At 47.0% G+C, this 23,297-nt stretch overlaps 1 protein-coding gene across 4 annotated transcripts in view; it reads right to left on the reverse strand.

The window, feature by feature from the left end:
* dzip1l (DAZ interacting zinc finger protein 1-like) overlaps positions 1-23,297 on the reverse strand; it is a 300,747-nt gene that overhangs the window by 57,071 nt on the left and 220,379 nt on the right. For 3 of the 4 annotated variants that reach the window (XM_067995596.1, XM_067995593.1, XM_067995595.1), the window contains exons 8-14: positions 22,492-22,632; positions 19,795-19,825; positions 14,781-14,819; positions 12,792-12,925; positions 10,956-11,148; positions 8,557-8,731; positions 5,901-6,115 (exon numbers count right to left, since the gene is read on the reverse strand). In XM_067995596.1, coding sequence (XP_067851697.1) covers positions 5,901-6,115; positions 8,557-8,731; positions 10,956-11,148; positions 12,792-12,925; positions 14,781-14,819; positions 19,795-19,825; positions 22,492-22,632 — 928 coding nt within the window. The remainder of the gene's footprint in view (positions 1-5,900; positions 6,116-8,556; positions 8,732-10,955; positions 11,149-12,791; positions 12,926-14,780; positions 14,820-19,794; positions 19,826-22,491; positions 22,633-23,297) is intronic. The other variant, XM_067995594.1, reaches the window with a different exon arrangement.

The raw sequence follows: 23,297 nt of genomic DNA on the forward strand, positions 1-23,297 counted from the left end.
TCATCAATAACATCTTCATTATCAACGAGATTAAAATCTACATCATTGTCACCATCAATATCAAATTATCATCATTATCTACATCATTATCATTATCATCACCATCATCAATATCAATATCAACATCAACAACATCATCATTATCAACTTCATCATCAATGTCTTCATCACCATCAAAATGATCATCATAATTTTCATCATCAACAAAATCACCAGCACCACCAACATCAACACCACCATCAACATCAACGTCATCAACATCATCATTGTCATCAACATCATCATCTTCATCATCGTCATCTTCATCATCGTCATCTTCATCATCACCATTAACATAATCATCATTATCATCTTCATTGTCATCAACAATATCATCAACATCACTGTCATCATCAAGATTAAGATCAAAATCAACACAATCATCAAATTCAACAACATCATCACCATCACCATGATGAAGATGATCATGTTGATGTTGGCGATATTGACAATGATGATGAAGATGATAATGTTAGATAGGAACATAAGAATGCATTGGTTTCTTATGTAGTCCTGCTATTCAAGAAAGGAGGGAGAGAGAAAACAGGGAACTACAGGCCAGTTAGCCTGACATCAGTCCAACCCCTTTACAATAAAGGCCAACATAGCATTTGCTTTCCTAATTGCTTGCTGTACCTACATGCTAACTTTTGTGTTTCTTGTACGAGGACACCCAAGTCTCTCTGAACACCAACATTTAATAGTTTCTCACCATTTGAAAAGTATTCTGTTTTTCAATTCTTCCTACATCACATTTCCCCATATTATACTCCATCTGGCACCTTCTTGCCCACTCACTTAACCTGTCTATATCCCTTTGCAGACTTTTTGCGTCCTCCTCACAGCTTACTTTCCCACCTAGCATTGCATCATCAGCAAACTTGGATACATTACACTCAGTCCCTACATCTAAGTCATTAATATAGATTGTAAATAGCTGAGGCCCAAGCACTGATCCTTGCGGCACCCCACTAGTTACAGCCTGCCAACCTGAAAATGACCCGTTTATCCCTATTCTCTGTTTTCTATCCATTAACCGATCCTCTATCCATGCTAACATGTTACCCCCAAACCCATGAGCCCTTATGTTACGTAACAACCTTTTATGTGGCACCTTATCGCATGCCTTTTGATAATCCAAATATACAATAATCCACTGGCTCCCCTTTATCTGCCCTGTTAGCTACATCCTCAAAAAACTCTAATAAATTTGTCAAACACGATTTCCCTTTCATAAAACCATGTTGACTCTGCCTAATCATATTATGATCTTCTAAGTGCCTTGTTACTACTTCCTTAATAATGGATTCCAGCACTTTCCCGACAACTGATGTCAAGCTAACTGGCCTATAGTTCTCTGTTTACTTTCTCCCTCCTTTCTTGAATAGCAGGGTTACATTTGCTACCTTCCAATCCACTGGGACCATTCAAGAATCTAGGGAATTCTGGAAGATCGTAATCAATGCATTCTTATGTACTTATGTGACATTATCATCTTCATCATCATTAATGTCATCATCACCATCAACATGAACATCTTCATCATCATCATCTTCATTATCATAATCATTTTCATCAGTCATCATAATCATCACCATCAACATCAACATCATTATCAACATCAACATCATTATCAACATCAACATCATTATCAATATCAACATCATTATCAATATCAATATCATCAATATCATCACCATGATCATCATCTTCATTATCAACAATCATCTTCATCTTCTTAATCATCACCATCAGTATCAACATCATCAATATCACCATCACCAACATGATCATCTTCATTATCAACATCTCTATCATCATCTTCATTACCATCAACATCATTGTCATCAGCATTATCAACATCAACATTATCATCTTCTTCATCATCATCAGCATCACCATTATCAACATTAGCAATCATCAACACCATCAACATCATTTACATCATCTTCATTATCAACATCAATATCGTCGTCATCATCGTCGTCAATATCGTCATCATCGTCGTCAACATCAACATCGTCAACAAGATCAACATCGTCACCGTCATCATCATAGAATCATCGAATGGTTACAGCAGAGAAGGACTAACTGGATTGCTCTTTGTAAGAGCAATCCAGTTAGTCCTATTCCCCTGCTCTTCCCCCATAGCCCTGCAAATTTTTTCCCTTCAAGTATTTTTCCAATTCCTTTTTGAAAGCCATGACTGAATCTGCTCCCACCGCCCTTTCAGGCAGCGCATTCCAGATCAAAGCTACTCACCACGTAAAAAAGATTTTCCTCATGCCGCCTTTGGTCGTTTGAGAATAACCCCAGCTTCTCCAATTTCTCCACATAACTGAAGTCCCACATCCCTGGTATCATTCTAGTAAATCTTTTCTGCACCCTCTCTAAGGCCTACACATCCTTCCTAAAGTGCAGTGCCCAGAATTGGACACAATATTCCAGTTGTGTCCGAACCAGTGTTTTATAAAGGTTCAACATAACTTTCTTGCTTTTGTATTCTATGCCTCTATAAAGCCCAGGATCCCTATACCTTTTTAACCGCTTTCTCAACCTGTCCTGCCACCTTTGAAGATTTGTGCACATATACCCCCAGGTCTTTCTGCTCCTGCACCCCTTTAAAATTGTACCATTTTGTTTATATTGCCTCTCCTCATTCTTCCTGCCAAAATGTATCACATCGCACTTCTCTGCATTAAATTTCATCTACCATGTGCGCGCCCATTCCACCAGCCTGTCTACATCCTCTTGAAGTCTATTACTATCCTTCTCACTGTTTACTACACTTCCAAGTTTTGTGTCATCAGCAAATTTTGAAATTTTGTACACCCAAGTCATTAATATATATCAAAAAAAGCAGTGGTCCTAGTATCAACATCATCAAGATCAACATCATCATCATCATCATCTACATCCTTGAGGATGGCAAGGGATTCCAAGGAGCAGGGCCCAGGTGGTTGAAGTCTGTGATACAGAAGGTGGGTTGGAAGGAAGGGGTTGCACAAAAGGACAGAATCGGAGGAGCATGGGACACTGGAGAGAATGCAAGGCTGGAGAAGATTCAGAGGTATACTTAGTAACTGCCTGAGGGAAAATCAGGTTCAAATGAGAGTAAAAGGGAACTGGGTGGTCCAGAGGGGTAGTGCACTGTCTTTTCAACTCTGGGACATGCACTTGAATCCAACCTAGAGTGATGAGATGCAAATCTCAATCTGCTGACTGCAGACATTCTATAGTCGAGTCCCGTGTGGCAACGTTGGGTAAATTCCTGGTGCAAAGCATTTGTAATTCAGCACCAACGGGCAATCTTACTCAAAAAACCCACAAGGTGGGTCATGTGAGAAATGGAGTTACCACACCTGTACTGTCGGGTGCATCTCTAAGCAAGGTTGGTGGTTACATGTTGGGTGCAGAGTCGAGAGTGAAACTTGCGAGCAATTGGTGCAGATACTGGGCACTTGAAATTGTTCCATTCCCTACAATGACTTTATAAGGACCAAAATTAGCAAAAATCTGAATGAATGGACTCACAGGTCATGAGTTATGCATTAAACCTGCCTGTAGCAGAGAGAGGGGGGCAGAATCAGGGACCTTGTTCCCTTCATTGGCTCAAAGAAGCAACATAAGCATACGATTGGCTGAAATACAGATCCCATGGAAAAGCAACCACTGAAATTTCAACCAATCACATCGCTCAATTTTTTTTGGTGATTCCAGCTGCCATTTTTATTTCTAACTCAGCTGAAAACAAAACCATAAAACCCATAAAAATATTGATCATTCCTCCTAAAGTGGTGACAGTTATCCCCACGGTTACCTCTACTGTATTCCATTATCATTTCATTGCAGAGGCCTACCTGTGCATCAGAAGCCTGGGTCTCAGTTAGCCCCATGCAGCATACACAATTGGCCTAAGCTCGGGCACCATGCATGCACACATTACTTAAAAAAAAAATCCCTTTTTTAGTTTTCTCTCTTTCCTGGTTTTTCTGTTCTTTGCCCTGTGGCCTTCCCTTTCATGATGTCAATTCCCAATTCTTTTCCCCCCGCCCTTCAAATTGAGTTCAATCGTACATGGTCCTCTGGGTCACTGGGGGTTGAACAGTCAAATCACAACGATATGTGAACATTTGTAATGGGGCCTTGAAAAATCATTATGTTGTCAGTTGGAGTTCGTCCACAGGGCTGTGCGGAGTGAGTGAGGCAAGGGGATTCATTTTAGACTGCTCTAACAAAGAGCCCGCACAGACACAATGGGCCGAGTGGCTTCCTTCTGTGCTATAAACCACAACGATTCTCTTTGGTTCACCCATCGCTTGCCTTTTCTCACCATAAGGCATTCTGCCTTACAGGCACAGGCAGCCCTCCGACACCTTCCCCAAGTGCTTCATGCGTGAGTTTAGACAGTGACTGTAGCTGAGCTGTTCAATTATGACCGTGGTGGGTTGGGGGGGACACTGGATAGGGATCGTTAGTAGAAACCGAGGCTCATTTTTCCCCTCCCTAGGCCAGGGTGTTGAGGTCATTTTAGCTGACACAGCGTAAGCCTCCGGATCAAACCTGAGAACCTTCCTGGCCTGTCCCAAACCACAGCGGGGCCTTCCCATGTGGGAGTTCATGAGTAAAGTTGCCTTTTTTTAAAAAAAAATCATTCTCGGGATGTGGGCATCACCGGCGAGGCCGGCATTTATTGCCCATCCCTAGTTGCCCTGAGAATGGGGCGGTAAAGGACATTAGTGACATTTTAAGACAATCCGACAGCTTCATGGTCACTTTTACTGATGCCAGCTTTTTATTTCCAGATTTTTAAAAACTGAATTCAAATTCTCAAAGTGTCGTGATGGGATCTGAGCTCATGTTCTAACTGGATTATTAGTCTAGGCCTCTAGATCACTAGTCCAGTCACATAACCACTGCGCAGGAGCTCTTGTCAGTGAGTGTTGGTCGTGCTAACTGGTGTGCTGTGTCACATGCTCATTAGAAAACTCCCCCTGCACTCTCACTGCTCAGGTTATGTTCACTGCACATACTGGGTGAGACTCAGCGAGCCTCCGTGTCAGTGCAAAAACCACACGAGTGTTGGGTTGTTTGATTCATATGAACATACGAAATTACCGGGTAGGAAAAGACCAGCTGGTCCATCAAGCCTGCCCCACGCTCCTGATGGTTGGAGCATCGAGATTAAAACACTTCTCCCCCTGCTCCCCGCCGCCCCCGCCCTCCCCCACCCCTGCCCTCCCCCACCCCCGCCGCCCCCCCCCGCCCTCCCCCACCCCCGCCGCCCCCCCGCCCCCCCACTGTCATCTAATCTCCTGTGAGAGGCAAAAGACCAGGGAAAAAGCCCAGAGCCAATAAGGGGAAAAAAAAATACTCTGGGAAATTCCTCTCCGACCCCCTCACGTGATCGAAACCAGTCCAGGAGATCACATGGACCAAGTGTTATTTATAAAGACACTTACCTTCTATACGATGTGATCTCTGCCCCAGTCAGGAACCAGTCCAGCTCCCTCTTGAAGGCAGAGAGTCGGCACCCACCACACCAGCCGGAAACACATTCCAGAGACTCACTACTCTCTGGGAAAAGAAGAACCACCCAACATCCAGTCTAGTCCTAAACTTCCATGGTTTAAACTCGTGCCCCCTGGTCCTCCCTAATCTGTTAAACTGGAATAATCTATCAATAGCAACATTATTCCGCCCTTTCATTATTTTAAAGGCCTCTATCAGATCACCTCTGAGTCTACGTTGCTCTAAAGTAAATAAACCAAAGTCCTTCAGCCTATCTGAGCAGCTGAGATTCTTTAAGTTCTTTAAGAATCCAACGTCAGAGTCAAGTAACGCCAGCGCACTGCCGATACCTGGTGGGGTGCGGTCCGTGGGAGCCCCTGCGGCTGGACTCAGCAGCCCCGTCGAGATGTCGGTGTCTGACCAGTCATCATCGTCGCTCATGGTTGCCTGGCTCTGCTTCGGCTTCGACTGGATGACACGGACTTTAAGCGGATCCTTGACTCCCACGCTGGTGGCATAGGCACTGTCCACAACGGAGTCATCGTCAGACGAGAATGGAGGGGTGCTGCAGAAACGTGGAAGGAGGAGAAACATGGGGCGGGGGAGGGGAGGGGAGAGAGGAAGGAAAACCAGAAGAACGATGAGCTGTAAAACATGTTGTAGAGATCCCCACACAATGGAGTCATCCACTAACTTGTTGTTAAGGTCATGGATGTTGCATCAACAGACTGCTGGGATACAGATCACTCCCTCTGATTCATCCACCCAGGTAACTTCTGATTTCAATCAGGTCATTGGACGGCAGTTACCAAGTGAAGGTCAGGCATCGCCCCGCAGGAGCAGGGAACGAAGGTCATTCGATCTATTGAGCACAGGCCCCGCTGCTTATATCGGGCGTGATGGTGTTAGCGCCATTTACCCACTACATGCGGTGGGCGGTAAAACTAGAAAGCGAAGTAACCAAAAAACAGACAGTCACCACTTTGCGACTGCCTCTAATTGTTGTCAGTTACATCCATGAACAGCAGATTGAAACTGCTTGAAGACTCAACTTTGGCTGAAATCAGCAGAGGCTTTTTAAATGGGTAAATACAGGGTAAGAACTTAATGAACTGCCCAAAATAGTCAGCGCATTTAATACGTTATAAGCGACGCCTTTGTAACTTACACTTACGGTGATGGCAAACGGTTAGCACCATTTGCCTGATATAGGCGGCTGCCCATGATAAGCGGGGACAGTTTAAGTGGTGAGGACTGCACCAGACAAAGTAATTAACAGAACTGTGTGTACTCAATACTGTAGAAGTGTCAGCCATGGCTCAGTGGTAGCACTCTCGCCTCTGAGTCAGCAGGTCATGGGTTCAAGTCCCGCTCCAGAAACTTGCGCATAAAATCTAGGCTGACACTCCAATGCAACACTGAGGGGGTGCTGCATTGTTGGATGGTGCCATCTTTCAGATGAGACATTAAACCAAGACCCTCTCTGTAGGTGGATGTAAAAGATCCCATAGCACTATTTCAAAGAAGAGCAGGAGAGTTATTCCCAGCGTCCTGGCCAATATTTATCCCTCAACCCACATCACTAAAAACAGATTATCTGGTCATTGCTGTTTGTGGGATCTTGCTGTGTGCAAATTGGTTGCTGCATTACAACAGTGACTACACTTCAAAAGTATTTCTTTGGCTGTAAAGCGCTTTGGGACATCCTGAGGATGTGAAAAGCACTATATAAATGCAAGTCTTTCTTTTTTAAGACAATGAAGGGTCAATCAGCACATTTCAGAGAGGTTCTTCACTATTCCCATTACCCCACTTCCTCTCGCCTTGCACCACCACCACTTCTCTAATTTAATCACTCCTGTCCTCCACCCTATCACACCCTTTAGTTCTTTCCCCTACCCCTTCTTCCTTCCTTCCCCCCCCCCAACCCCCCTTTCCCTGGCTCCGTACTTGTTTATAAACTGTTAAATCTCTAACATCTCCCAGTTCTGATGAAAGGTCATCGACCTGGAACCTTAACTCTGTGTCTCTCTCCACAGATGCTGCCTGACCTGCTGAGTGTTTTCCAGCATTTCCTATTTGCGACCTGGGCTGTAGAAAGATGTCAGAGAGGAGATAGCAGAGCCTCGGGCTACAATTTTACAATCCTCGTTAAATTTGCAACTGGTGCCATGGGACTGAGAGGTAGTCAATGTAAACCTTAGTTCAAGAAGAGAGAGAAACATAAACTAACTATAGAACCGTTAGTCTAACATCAGTGATGGGCAAACTGTTAGAATCCACAATTAAAGATAAAATTAGTGAGCATTTAGAAACACATGGATTAATCAAGGACTGTCAGCACAGATTGTTTTTAAAGGCAAATTGAATTTGACAAATTTAAGAGATTTATTTTTTGAAGTGACTGATTGGAAAGATAAAGGGGGTGCAGCAGATGTAGATCCCGATTTTAACTCCCCCAGCCTGCCAGTTAAAAGGGGCAGTTAAACTGAGGGCAGCGACTTCCCCCCTCTAAACCCGCAGTGTCCCGATGTTAACCTGCTGTTTCGAGCAGGGGAGTGGGGCGGCCGCAGGAAGGCAGCGGGATCCTGCTTTAAATATCCACCTCGGATCCGATGACGTCAAAACAAAGATTTCACCCCCGCTACCAGAAAGAAAGAAGGAAGAACTTGCATTTATGTAGCGCCTTTCATAGGACATCCCAAAGCGTTAAACAGCCAATGAGGAACTCTTGATGTGTAGTCACTGTTGTAATGTAGGGAGATGCAAAGGCAAATGTGCGCACAGCAAGGTCCCACAAACAGAAATAAGATAAACCACCAGATAATCTGTTTTTAGTGATGTTGGTTGAGGTACAAATATTAACCAGGACACCGGGTGAGAGTGCTGACACTGCACTGGACTGTCTGCGCTGGATTATGTTATAAAGCGCTGAGTAATGACCCCTGACCCCCAACAACAAAAGCATCCTACAAAGCAGCCTGCGATCGAGCTGGAGGGCTGTACCTGGCACTGGGTGCAGCGGAGCGGGTAGGGCTGGCAGCTCGGTGCCGCGGAGCAGGTCTGGGTACCTCAGTCTGATGGAGCTTCGAGTCGATCACTCGAGATGGCTTCGATGCTGCAGCTTGAGGCCACTTGCTTTTGGTTGCTGCTTTCTGTGGTGGGCTGGTCTGTCTTCGTACTGTAAATAAAGGAGCAGAGCGGATTATTCATAGGAACAGGAGTAGGCCCTTCAGTCCCTTGGGCCTGCTCCGCCGCTCAATTAGATTATGGCCGACCTGTACCTCAACTCCCTTTTCCCAACTTTGCTCCGTATCGCCTGGTCCCCTTACCTAATAAAAATCTTATCGATCTCAGTCTTGAAAATTTCAATTGACCCAACATTCACAACCTTCTGGGAAGGGAGTTCCAGATTTCCACGATCCTTTGTGTGAAAAGTACTTCCTGATTTTACTCCTCTGCAGCCTGGCTCTAACTTTAAGATTATGTCCCCTTGTTCTTGATTCCCCCACCAGAGGAAATAGATTCTCTTTATCTACCCTATCGAATCCCCTTAATCATTTTAAACACCTCGATCAGATCACTCTTCAATCTTCTATACTTGAGGGAATACGAGCCAAGCTTACGTAACCTGTCCTCATTATTTAACCCTCTAAGACACGGTATCATTCTGATCATGGATTTTTATCTTTAGATTTACATTCTTTTTCTTTTGTTTTCTCCCCAATGTTCTCTCCTCCTCTCCAGGGGACGTTAACCCCTTGTTGGGGGACGGTTCCACAGACTCCACTCACTATCCGCTACCTCGCCCAGATCGCTTCCTATTAATATCCGCGGTGAGCGTCGGCAGACTACGGGAGATGACGGGCAAGTCTGCTCCAGTTCTTACAGGAGACTCACGTGTCCCTCACTCCACAGTAAAGAGGCAGGAACTCTAATTGATTTTTCCCTTCTTGACCCAAGGCTTTTGAAGCTAACTTTTGTCCAGGCTGAGCTCAGCTAATTCGAACATACAGACGTACAAAAAGACAGGCAGGAAAAGATCAGCTGGCCCATCGAACGTGTCCCATCGAACCTGTCCCAAACAGTCCTAACCCGACAAAGCATGGTGACTCCCATTAGTACTCCCACTCCCAGAAAAGGCATAAAAACAGATTTTAAAAACCCAAGGCCAATTCGGGGGTGGGGGGGGAAAAAGAACTGGGATATTCCTCCCTGACTCCATAAGTTCCAGGAGATCACCGTGACCATGAGGTACAAACCCAAGTCCCTCCTGTATGCAGTGACTTTAGCCGCAGCGCAGAACTCATCCAGTTCCCTTCTGAAATGTCCCAACGAAACCACACTCACCATTCGAGCCAGCAACTTGTTCCAAGGTCCATAACCCTCTGAGTGAAGTAAAACCTCCTGACCTCTAACCTGGCGTAGTTTATGGGCAATGACCCCCTCGTTTTCCCTAACCTATCGAGCTCAGACAGTCTGTCCACACAGACGCACTCTAATCCCTTCATCATTTACTTCAATTATATCTCCCTGAACATTACGCTTTTCTAGTTTATAAAGCCCCAGCTCTTTCAGCCTAACTGATCAGCACAGATCGGCAATCAAACCTGGGCCCTGCCTTGTCCGTATGGATCAGCCACTAATCTTGCCTGTGGGACAGGCTCCTTTGCCCCATTCCATTCGGTCTTCTCTTCCTCTGTTGTTTTTGCTCCCGTGATCCCTTCTCCCTGCGTGAGATAGAGCAAACTTCAAAAAAACACACGCCGTCTGCGTGTCAGAGGGCGGGCTGTGGGCTGACCCCTGCGATTGCCTCCCCTCCATGATTCTAATCTCTTGCTTAGTCTGAAACCAGTTGGGTGCAAACTCTCGAAACAAAACAATTAATTAAAGGGGCAGTGCGGATGCCTGATTGCAGTGGGGAACGGCCCCCATCTCCATGGGTGCTCTCTTGCACCTACTGGTGGTCACCTCATGAGCAGCACCTCCTGAAGCCTGGGCAACCGATATCACTTGTGTGAGATGATTCCTGATATCAGGAATTTAAGTTCTGAGGAAAGACTAAGGAAAAGCGGCGCTGGTTTCCTTGCGAAAAAGGGGAAGGCTTGCCTGAAGTTTTCGAGATTGTGAACGGGACTTGACACAGCCGAACCAGGCAGGTTATTCACTTCTAGTATCAGAGGGAGGGCCAGAGTTATGAATCAGGAGGTTCAGAGTGAGGAGGAGGAGTGTGTTCACCCAGAAGGTAACTGAGATGTGGACTAACTTACCAGGGAAGAACATCGAACAAGACACATCTCTGTCCAGAGAAGAGATTGAGGGGCAGGGTGAGAAGCAAGTGGGATGGGGGAGGATTGGTGAGAATGGGTCAGCTTGCTCAGCCTAAGCGTGTCCCTAACACGCACCTTTACCTGACCGGGGGGGAGGGGAGGCGTAACCCTCACTGCGCTGCTTCTGTTTGACCTTTTCGACCACGACATTCAGAAACCGCTTGCGAAGGCTGGTGAACTCGCGGAAGTTCCTGGCCTTGCTCTCGCGCTGTTTCCCCACCGTCAAACTCAGGCCCTTCAGCGTCTGGGCGGGGATTCCTTTCGAGCCCTGCAACAAAATCAAAAACGCCTCTGTTAAAGTTCGGTATCCCGCTGATTCACCCGTCTGGGGGCAAGGGGTGGAGGATCTGGGGGCGCGGGGAGGATGGGGGAGAGTTACTGTGCCCGTTGACAGTGCGCGTCGTAGACAGGGCTACAGCGCTGATGCCCTCTGGGAGTGTGGGAACGTGCAATTACCTCTTGTTCATACGGTGCTGTGCAACTACACCCAGTTATATATTCTACTCAGATAAGAATATGAGCGTGTGCAGTCGGAGGACATCGTTTACAGAGTGAATACAGCCCAGTCATACAGCAAACACCAAACACCATGACCTTCACCACCTAGAAGGACAAGGGCAGCAGGTGCATGGGAACAACACGCCACCTTCAAGTTCCCCTCCAAATCACACACCATCCCGACTTGGAAATATATCCCCGTTCCTTCATCGTTGCTGGGTCAAAATCCTGAAACTCCCTTCCTAACAGCACTGTGGGAGAACCTTCACCACACGGACTGCAGCGGTTCAAGAAAAAGGCGGCTCACCACCACCTTCTCAGAGTAACTAAAATACAGTAGGTGTTGGCACACTATTCAGCGGTGGGGTGGCATCACAGCCAAGTCCAATCCCGTCCTTCCCTGGGGTCCGCAAAGCACGCACTTTCCAGCAGGAGTCACTGGATAGTGATCAGGAACAGGAACCCTGGCTGATCATTTTAACTCCATCTCTCCCAAACCCAACTGAGTGCCCCAAGAGCTGCCCACGTTAAGATCGGCGCGGCCTTGGATCAAACCTGGGAACTGTGCCACACCGGGCCGGGTGGCGCACTTAAAAACAGAGGCATTGGCGCAGGACTTTCTGGTAGCATTTTAGAAGGAAGCACGTGCTGCGGAATCTTAAGATTGTGGAAAAAAGACGCCGAAAATGGCAAGAAGAGCCCATTCTTTTCCTTTGTGTGCAGTCAGCAAACAAGACTGAGAGCAACAGGAAACAAAAGTACAGCTCTTATTGACAGTGGGAATGCATATGACACCCATCTCTTAAAGGGACAGTGGCTGAAATGATCCTTCGCTCCTCCAGCCTCCTTCCTATAGATGGCAGCAAAGCCCCGAATCGGAGGCTGAAGAAACAAGAAAGAATAGGAAGATGCTGATTTTTTTTTTGATTACAGGTGCAATAAAATGGGGCAGTGAAGAATGGGATAGGTCAGGATGGACTTTACAATTTCTGTTCATGAATCTTCCCCGATGTTTGGGGAAGGGGGAGGAGGGCTGAACAGTGAATAATTGGCCTGTTGAGCTAGGCCTCAGCATCTTGAGCTAGGGATAGGGACCAAAATTAGTGAGGTCCCCAAGGCCGATAGTCACAAGAGGCTGGGAGTGTGTCCTCCTCGTGAGGCAGTGTCCTGTCCCTCCGGACAGAGGTAGGGATATGAGACAAAAACAACTGTGTGCACTTTACTGGAAGAGAGTTATAAGAAATCCCAGCCACTTCACAAATAATGAAATTCAAATATTGCTATTTAATTAACCTGGATTCATGGAAATGAATGGGAATGGTGCTGGTTTTTGTAACTGTGGCCACATGGTTTGTTGTACGAAGGTTAAGGACAGCTCCCAGTCCCATTACTGGTGCCCGTTCCTGCTTGTACCTTTTTTAGGCCCATACTCTCCAGCTTCTCCTCCAGGGTCTCTTCCAGGATTGGGCGAAACTGTTTGATGAAATTTGGATTCTGTCTCAGGGCGTCTAGAAGCTGCTGCTTCCGGTCTAATGTATTCTCCAGATCTGTGGAGTAGTTATTGATATAATACAGTCAGAGAGACACTGAGAGATGGAGGGGGCACGAGAGACAGAGAGAGTGATAGACGGAGAGACAGTGTGAAATGGGGCGCGAGGGACGGAGTGGGCGCGAGAGAGTGATAGACGGAGGGGGCGCGAGAGAGTGATAGACAGAGAGACAGTGTGAAATGGGGCGCGAGGGACGGAGGGGGCGCGAGAGAGTGATAGACGGAGAGACAGTGTGAAATGGGGCGCGAGGGACGGAGGGGGCGCGAGAGAGTGATAGACGGAGAGACAGTGTGAAATGGGGCGCGAGAGAGTGATAGACAGAGAGACAGTGTGAAATGGGGCGCGAGGGACGGAGGGGGCGCGAGAGATGGAGGGGGCGAGAGAGAGTGATAGACGGAGAGACAGTGTGAAATGGGGCGCGAGAGACGGAGGGGGTCCGAGAGAGTGATAGACAGAGAGACAGTGTGAAATGGGGCTCGAGAGACGGAGGGGGCGCGAGAGAGTGATAGACGGAGAGACAGTGTGAAATGAGGTGCAAGAGACGGAGGGGGCGCAAGAGACGGAGGGGGCGAGAGAGAGTGATAGACGGAGAGACAGTGTGAAATGGGGCGCAAGAGACGGAGGGGGCGCGAGAGAGTGATAGACGGAGGGGGCGCGAGAGAGTGATAGACGGAGAGACAGTGTGAAATGGGGCGCGAGAGATGGAGGGGGCGCGAGAGAGTGATAGACAGAGAGACAGTGTGAAATGGGGCGCGAGAGACGGAGGGGGCGCGAGAGAGTGATAGACAGAGAGACAGTGTGAAATGGGGCGCGAGAGACGGAGGGGGCGCGAGAGAGTGATAGACGGAGGGGGCGCGAGAGAGTGATAGACAGAGAGACAGTGTGAAATGGGGCGCGAGAGACGGAGGGGGCGCGAGAGAGTGATAGACGGAGAGACAGTGTGAAATGGGGCGCGAGAGATGGAGGGGGCGCGAGAGAGTGATAGACAGAGAGACAGTGTGAAATGGGGCGCGAGAGACGGAGGGGGCGCGAGAGAGTGATAGACGGAGAGACAGTGTGAAATGGGGCGCGAGAGACGGAGGGGGCGCGAGATAGTGATAGACGGAGAGACAGTGTGAAATGGGGCGCGAGAGACGGAGGGGGCGCGAGAGAGTGATAGACGGAGAGGGCGCGAGAGAGTGATAGACAGAGAGACAGTGTGAAATGGGGCGCGAGAGACGGAGGGGGCGCGAGAGACGGAGGGGGCGAGAGACGGAGATAGAAAAAGCCTGAGAGACAGAGTGATAGACAGAGAGACAGTGTGAAATGGGGAGTGAGAGACGGAGAGAGAACACAACAATTTTTTTGTTTAACTAGTTCTGATCGAAATGCGCATCCTTATTTTTATTTAAAAATCAGGAATTTTTGTTTGTCCTTTCATTCCCCCAGCCAGTTACGTCCCCTCCTCTCCTGAAGGTACTGACTCCTGTGAACCCGGTAAGTGTTGACCGGCTATTCTATCAGGAGGGGCATCACAGCCGAGCCACTCGCACGCACTGTCCAGCAGGAGTCAGTGACCAGCAGTCAGGGGGTGGGGAGGTGGGGGGGCGGGGGTAATTGAGACAAAGTATAGCTCTGAATTAGACCAATTAAGTCAGACTGGAAATGGAGTTTAGGACCCTTCTGATCTGTGTGAAACTCAATGCCACACCAGGCAAAATGTTCAAAATGGCTCCTACAAACCTCTCGCTCTCCGCTGAGTGTGAGAGGGATGTTTGAAAAGCCCCCCTGGGTAGGGCAGGTTCTCAGGGTTTTGTTTTAGTTTATTGGCTTTGGTTGTCCAAATGTTCGGTGAATTTTGTCTGGTACCTACCGTCATCTTCCTCAGACTCCAGATCTTGACTTACAGCAGCTGGAAAGCAAATGACATTTTACACAGGTCGTTTGGTGCAGCATCCTCACAGTCTATGTCACACTGAAAGCCCTGCAAGAAGCAAAAGCAACTCTCCACTGAACTCAACTCTAGCCTGTCGACATCCATTCATCTTCAACATGCCAACTCATGTGAAAAACCCAAGACATACCATAAACAAGAAACCGATCTACCCAACTAGGAGGTTGAGCGCCTGTAGGAGTGTCTGAATGTAGGACTGCAGATGCCCCTTTTCCTTTGTCACTCATCCATGCCAACTGTGTGGTATTATTTTATCATGCGATCATTAGGGACCAATTGAATCGAAGAATCACATCCCACAACAACAACTTGCATTTATATAGCCCCTTTAATGTAGTAAAACGTCCCAAGGTGTGTCACAGGAGTGATTATCAAACAAAATTTGACACCGAGCCACATAAGGAGACATTAGGACAGGTGACCAAAACCTTGGTCAAAGAGGTAGGTTTTAAGGAGTGTCTTAAAGGAGGAGAGAGAGGTAGAGAGGCGGAGAGGTTTAGGGAGGGAACTCCAAAGCTTAGGGTCTAGACAGCTGAAGGCATGTCCACCAATGGGGGAGCGATTAAAATCGGGGATGCGCAAGAGGCAAGAATTGGAGGAGCGCAGAGATCTCGGAGGGTTGTAGGGCTGGAAGAGGTTACAGAGATAGGGAGGGGTGAAGCCATGGAGGGATTTGAAAACAAGGATGAGAATTTTTAAATTGAGATGTTCCCGGACCGGGAGCCAATGTAGGTCAGCGAGCGCAGGGGTGATGGGTGAACAGGACTTGATGCGAGTTAGGATACGGGCAGCAGAGTTTTGGATGAGCTCAAAGTTTATGGAGGATGGAAGCAACCAAAGACAACCATCACAGTTCCGCACCAAAAACTGGAAGCTGAATTAACTAATCTGTTTGAAGTTTTAACTGAAAGTTTAACAAAGTCTGGAGGATAGTAACAGACTTCAGGAGGACAGGCTGGTGAAATGGGCAGACACATGGCAGATGAAATTTAACGCAGAGAAGCATGAAGTGATGCATTTTGGTATGATGAATGAGGAGAGGCAATATAAACTAAATGGGACAATTTTAAAGGGAGTGCTGGAACAGAGGGACCTGGGGATGTATGTACACAAATCTTTGAAGGTGGCAGGACAAGTTGAGAAGGCTGTTAAAAAAGCATATGGGATCCTGGGCTTTATTACTCGAGGCATAGAGTACAAAAGCAAGGAAATTATGCTAAACATTTATAAATCACTGGTTTGGCCTCAGTTGGAATATTGTGTTCAATTCTGGACACCACACTTTAGGACGGATGTCAAGGCCTTAGAGAGGGTGCAGAAGAGATTTACTAGAATGGTGCAAGGATGAGGGACTTCAGTTATGTGGAGAGACTCGAGAAGCTGGGGTTGTTCTCCTTAGAACAGAGAAGGTTAAGGGGAGATTTGATAGAGGTGTTACAAATCATGAACAGATTTGATAGAGTAAATAAGGAGAAACTGTTTCCAGCGGTAAAAGGGTTGGTAACCAGAGGACACAGGTTTAAGGTGATCGGCAAAATCACCTTATCGCCGATCAGAGGCGACGTGAGGAAACATTTTTTTAGGCAGCGAGTTGTTTTGATCTGGAATGCACTGCCTGAAAGGGTGGTGGAAGCAGATTCAATAGTAACTTTCAAAAGGGAATTGGATAAATACTTGAAGGGCAAACATTTACAGGGCTATGGGGAAAGAGCAGGGGAATGGGCTTAATTGGATAGTTCTTTCAAAGAGCCGGCACAGACACGATGGGCTGAATGGCCTCCTCCTGTGCTGTACTTACTACAATGATGCTATGAACTCAAATTAACATTTAAAATTTCAAGTTCCGAGCAAAAGAGTCAGACTGGACCAAGAGATTGATTAAGAGGGGAAAATAAAGTATGAGAGTAAACTTGCAAGAACATAAAAGCAGACTGTAAAAGCTTCTACAAGTATGTAAAAAGAAAAAGATTAGTGAAGACAAATGTAGGACCCTTACAGTCAGAAATGGGAGAATTTATAATGGGGAACAGGGAAATGACAGAGCAATTAAACAAATACTTTGATTCTGTCTTCACGGAAGAGGACACAAATAACTTCCCAGAAATGCTAGGGAACTGAGGGACTAGTGAGAAGGAGGAATTAAAGGAAATTAGTATTCGTAAAAAAATGCTGGAGAAATTAATAGGACTGAAAACCGATAAATCCCCAGGGCCTGATAATCTGCATCCCAGAGTACTAAAAGAGGTAGCCATGGAAATAGTGGATGCATTGGTTGTCATCTTCCAAAATTCTATAGATTATGGAACAGTTCCTGCAGATTGGAGGGTGGCAAATGTAACCCCACTATTTAAAAAAGGAGGAAGAGAGAAAACAGGGAACTACAGATCGGTTAGCCTAACATCAATAGTAGGGAAAATGCTAGTCTATTATAAAGGATGTGATAACAGTATAACTTAGAAAATATCAACGGGATTAGACAAAGTCAACGTGGATTTATGAAAGGGAAATCATGTTTGACAAACTTACTGGAGTTTTTTGAGGATGTAACTGGTAGAATAGATAAGGGAGAACCAGTGGATGTGATTTATTTGGATTTTCAGAAGGCCTTTGATAAAGTCCCTCATAAGACGTTATTGTGCAAAATTAAAGCACATGGGATTGGTGGTAATATACTGGCATGGATTGAAAATTGGTTAACAGACAGGAAACAGAGAGCAGGAATAAATGGGTCCTTTTCAGGATGGCAGGCAGTGACTAGTGGGGTACCGCAGGGATCAGTGCTTGGGCCCCAGCTATTCACAATATATATCAATGATTTGGATGAGGGAACCAAATGTAATATTTCCAAGTTTGCTGACAACACAAAACTAGGTGGGATTGTGAGTTGTGAGGAAGATGCAAAGAGGCTTCAAGGCGATTTAGACAAGTTGAGTGAGTGGGCAAATACATGGCAGATGCATTATAATGTGGATAAATGTGAAGTTATCCACTTCGGAAGGAAAAGCAGAAAGGCAGAGTATTATTTAAATGGTGATAGATTGGGGAATGTTGATGTACAAAGGGACCTGGGTGTCCTTGTACACCAGTCACTGAAAGCAAACATGCAGGTGCAGCAAGCAGTTAGGAAGGCAAATGTTATGTTGGCCTTCATTGCAAGAGGATTTGAGTACAGGAGCAAGGATGTCTTACTGCAGTGATACAAAGCCTTAGTGAGACCACACCTGGAGTATTGTGTGCAGTTTTGGTCTCCTTATCTAAGAAAGGATATACTTGCCATAGAGGGAGTGCAGCGAAGGTTCACCAGACTGATTCCTGGGATGGCAGGACTGTCGTATGAGGAGAGATTGGGTCGACTCGGCCTGTATTCACTTGAGTTTAGAAGAATGAGAGGGGATCTCATTGAAATGTATAAAATTCTGACAGGGCTGGACAGACTGGATGCAGGGAGGATGTTTCCCCTGGCTGGGGGGTCCAGAACGAGGGGTCACAGATTTAGGATACGGGGTAGGACATTTAGAGCTGAGATGAGGAGAAATTTCTTCACTCAGAGGGTGGTGAAACTGTGGAATTCTCTACCAAAGGAGGCTGTGGAGGCCAAGTCACTGAATATATTTAAGAAGAAGTTGGATAGATTTCTAGACACAAAAGGCATCAAGGGGTATGGGGAGAGAGTGGGAATATGGTATTGAGATAGAGGATCAGCCATGATCATATTGAATGGTGGAGCGGCTCAAAGGGCCAAATGGCCTACTCCTGCTCCTATTTTCTATGTTTCTATATAAGCACTGGGACCCTGGATGATGTGAGACTCAAATTAGGATCAAGCCCAGTATCACCTAGAGGCCTTATCATTTCCAAATAAAAATATGATTTCTTCTGCAATCAATGTCAGGCAAAATCAACAAGTTAATATAATTAATTGTTAAAAATTACTTAAAACCAGATTCCTCATTAAAAAACTCACTGTCTCAAGCCCAGCACTTTAATGAGGTTTTGTTTCCAAATCGTGTATTGCTCACTGCTCACTAGGTGGTGTAGTACCTCATGGAAACAATTAACAAACTGTCCTCTGTTCCAACATCCAGCTACTCTCAATGTGAGTTCCCATCGCTATCACTGTCTCTACTTCTCATGGCTGTAAGAGCTGAAACATACTGTCTGAAGGGATAGTTAGTAATAGAGGGCACTGGCTGGGTAGGGTTAATGAGTGACAGTGTGAGGGAGCTGGATGAACATCAGTAGGGATACAGTCAGTAACACAGGGTGCTGGGGGAGAGGGGTTAATGAGTGACAGTGTGAGGGAGCTGGATTATCATCAGTAGAGATACAGTCAGTAACACAGGGTGCTGGGGGAGAGGGGTTAATGAGTGACAGTGTGAGGGAGCTGGATTAACATCAGTAGAGATACAGTCAGTAACACAGGGTGCCGGGGGAGAGGGGTTACTGAGTGACAGTGTGAGGGAGAGGGATTAACATCAGTAGAGATACAGTCAGTAACACAGGGTGCCGGGGGAGAGGGGTTACTGAGTGACAGTGTGAGGGAGAGGGATTAACATCAGTAGAGATACAGTCAGTGACACAGGGTGCTGGGGGAGAGGGGTTATTCAGACACTCTAAGATACACACATATACAGAGGTAGAATTTCCTCTTCAGCGTTTTGCCAGACAGCATCATATGGTAGCAGTGCTCATTGGAAACCTGAGTGTGAGGATCACATGCCCATGTGCAGCCATATAAACTAATGGGCAATGGGAAGAGTGTATATTGGAGAATCGGGCATGGAGCCAGCACACCCAATTCACGGCACTCCCAATCTTTGGGCCTAATTCTCTAACCTTCCCTCAGTCCACACTGGGGGCCAGGGACTCACAACTTCAAGGCTCAGATCGAGCAATAGATAGAGAGACAGATACAGAAACAAAGAGTTCTTACCTTGAACTGGTCTGGAGGAAAGATTGCTGATCTGCAATTAAACAATGCAGGAGGATCATTACTAGGGATGAGTAATCTGTTTTCAGCAGTAATCGAGTCTATTCCAGTAAAATCTGCTCTTTGTGATTCCAACAATCACTTTCCTTGTATAAAGATTACACGCTCATCTCTATTTGCAAAATTGCTTACAGAGACAGGTGAATTGCCAAAATGAGCCAACCACTGCATGAATTCAGGGTAGGGGGCTTTACTCTGTATCTAACCCATGCTGTACCTGCCCTAGGAGCGTTTGGCGGGAAAGTGTAGAGGGAGCTTTACCCTGTGTCTAATACGTGCTGTACCTAATCTGGGAGTGTTTGAAGGGATAGTGTAGAGGGAGCTTTACCCTGTGTCTAATCCATGCTGTACCTAATCTGGGAGTGTTTGAAGGGATAGTGTAGAGGGAGCTTTACCCTGTGTCTAATCCGTGCTGCACCTAATCTGGGAGTGTTTGATGGGTCAGTGTAGAGGGAGCTTTACTCTGTATCTAACCCTGTACCTGCCCTGGGAGTGTTTGATGGGACAGTGTAGAGGGAGCTTTACTCTGTATCTAACCCATGCTGTACCTGCCCTGGGAGTGTTTGATGGGACAGTGTAGAGGGAGCTTTACTCTGTATCTAACCCTGTACCTGCCCTGGGAGTGTTTGATGGGACAGTGTAGAGGGAGCTTTACTCTGTATCTAACCCTGTACCTGCCCTGGGAGTGTTTGATGCGACAGTGTAGAGGGAGCTTTACTCTGTATCTAACCCATGCTGTACCTAATCTGGGAATGTTTGATGCGACAGTGTAGAGGGAGCTTTACTCTGACCTTGGAGGCTCTGAAATGCAAAGGAACATAAAATTTCCAAGAAGTACTTGGATTAACTCTGCCTACAGAGACTGGATTATCGGCCCAAGTCTCAGGATAAACCAGACCACAGATCCAGTTATCAGCTATAATAAAAACACAAAATGCTGAAATTACTCAGCAAGTCAGGCAGCACCTGTGGAGAAAGAAACAGAGTTACTTTTTCATCGCCTGAAAACGTTAACTCTGTTTCTTTCTCCACAGATGCTGCCTGACTTGCTGACTATTTCCAGCATGTTCTGTTTTTATTTTAGATTTACAGCGTCCGCAGTATTTTGCTTTTGATCCAGTTATCAGCTGCTTTACTCTCAGTTCAATGGCTGCCAGGGGCCAGAGCCCAAGTTCTGCATCTTGTGTCACTCATTTTACATCCAAAATGGTGACAATTTACCGAGTTAATCTGTTGGTTGCCTCTTTGTGCTGTTCCTCTCCGATTCTCCCAATCCACAAAACATTGATGGAAAATGTAACAGGGAGGCGTGCAGAATGGCACACAGAAGGAATTGGGTCACCTACCGTAGCCAGTCATTGAAATAAAGACCCCGCTCCCCTGTTAGCTGAGTCGGTGAACACCACTACTGATTCATACAAATTAGGAAGGGCCCTCATTCAATCCTTGGCCTGCACTCAAATACCAGACTTCACCAGGGTTGTGGTGTCAGGGACATTACAATTGGGTGCGATGACAGCAGTGTTAGGAGGTAGAGTGAAAGAGAGATGGGGAGACGGGGGGGAAAATGGGGAGACCGGGGTGGGTGGGGGGATTGGGGGAATGGGGTGACGGGGAGAATGGGGATACGGGTGGGGGGGGGGGGGGAGAATGGGGATACGGGTGGGGGGGGGGAGAATGGGGATACGGGTGGGAGAGAATGGGGATACGGGTGGGAGAGAATGGGGATACGGGGGGGAGAATGGGGATACGGGGAGGGAGAATGGGGATACGGGGGGGGAATGGGGATACGGGGGGGGGGGGAGAATGGGGATACGGGGGGGAGAAAATGGGGATACGGGTGGGAGAGAATGGGGATACGGGTGGGAGAGAATGGGGATACGGGTGGGAGAGAATGGGGATACGGGGGGGGAATGGGGATACGGGGGGGGAGAATGGGGCTACGGGGGGGGGAGAATGCGGATACGGGGGGGGAGAATGCGGATACGGGGGGGGAGAATGCGGATACGGGGGGGAGAATGCGGATACGGGGGGGGAGAATGGGGATACGGGGGGGGGAATGGGGATACGGGGGGGGAGAATGGGGATACGGGGGGGGGAGAATGCGGATACGGGGGGGAGAATGCGGATACGGGGGGGAAGATTGCGGATACGGGGGGGAAGAATGCGGATACGGGGGGGGAAGAATGGGGATACGGGGGGGGGAGAATGTGGATACGGGGGGGGGGAGAATGTGGATACGGGGGGGGGGGGAGAATGGGGATACGGGGGGGGGGAGAATGGGGATACAGGGAGGGAATGGGGATACGGAGGGGAATGCGGAGACGGTGGGGGGAATGGGGAGACAGGGGGAGATGGGGAAACCCAAGTGGTTCACTATTGTCCTTCAGGGAAGGGAGCCCACCACCCCCACCTGGTCTAACCTACATGTGACTCCAGTCCCACACTGGCCGGTTGACTATTAATACCCTCTGAAGTGGTCCCGCAAGCCACTCAAATCTACAAACAATTACTGAAAGAAAAGGTCCACGACCACCTTCTGAGGGTAACTGGGGATGGGCAATTAATGTGGCCTTGCCAGCGAAGCTTAGATCCCGAGAACAAATGAAAAAGGCTGAATAGATATTCAAAGCGGTGTACCTGATCTTCCTGAGACCGGATGATTGCACTCTGCTCTTTGACCTTTGAACTGAGCGTACTGATTTGCTTTTGGAAGTATTCGGCCGTTGTCCTCTGGTCTGCAGACAAAGTAGATCTCAGTCTCTCATTCTCAACTCTCATCTGTAAAAGGGAGAGTAAATCAACTTCAGATACCACAATCCAACAATCAATCATAGTTAAACTCCAAATTCCATGTCAAAAAACAGACCAGTCGGGATTTTTTTGTATGTAATTTTTTTCAATTCAGCTGCTTAGTGAAGCTTAAACATAGATATTCCCACCTGCATTGTCACCTCCTCTGACTAAATGATGCTAATCCTTGGTGAGGTATGGTCACACAGGTGCCATGAGCTTTTCTCCTGTACCATAAATTTAGTGGCCATTTTCCATTTTCCTCTGAGTCTACACAATGAGGGCCGACAGGCTATTCAACTACAGAGGGCATCACACTCCTCAGCCAATGTCAACACTCATAAGTTTTCCAACTGGGGTCAATAGACAATCTAGGATCTCAATTCACCCCTCCCGATCCTGGGGGCACTGAGACCAATTATAGCACTACAACTAGCGCCCAGGCTGACATCCGTTGACTCAGCACAGAGCAGCTACCTGACCTGTATGGTTCAATGTCACAACACACAGTGCAGTTTAGAGCAATGAGCCATCTTGGAAGCCCCCAATTAATTTTGCTTTAAAAAAATCAATTCAAGAAAGTTCAAGGTAATGTCAAAGACCTTTGATCACTAGGCTGCTCACTTGTCAGTGGACATTCACTGCACCAATCA

The sequence above is a fragment of the Heptranchias perlo genome, chromosome 13 (assembly GCF_035084215.1).
Source record: "Heptranchias perlo isolate sHepPer1 chromosome 13, sHepPer1.hap1, whole genome shotgun sequence".
Lineage (NCBI taxonomy): Eukaryota > Metazoa > Chordata > Chondrichthyes > Hexanchiformes > Hexanchidae > Heptranchias > Heptranchias perlo.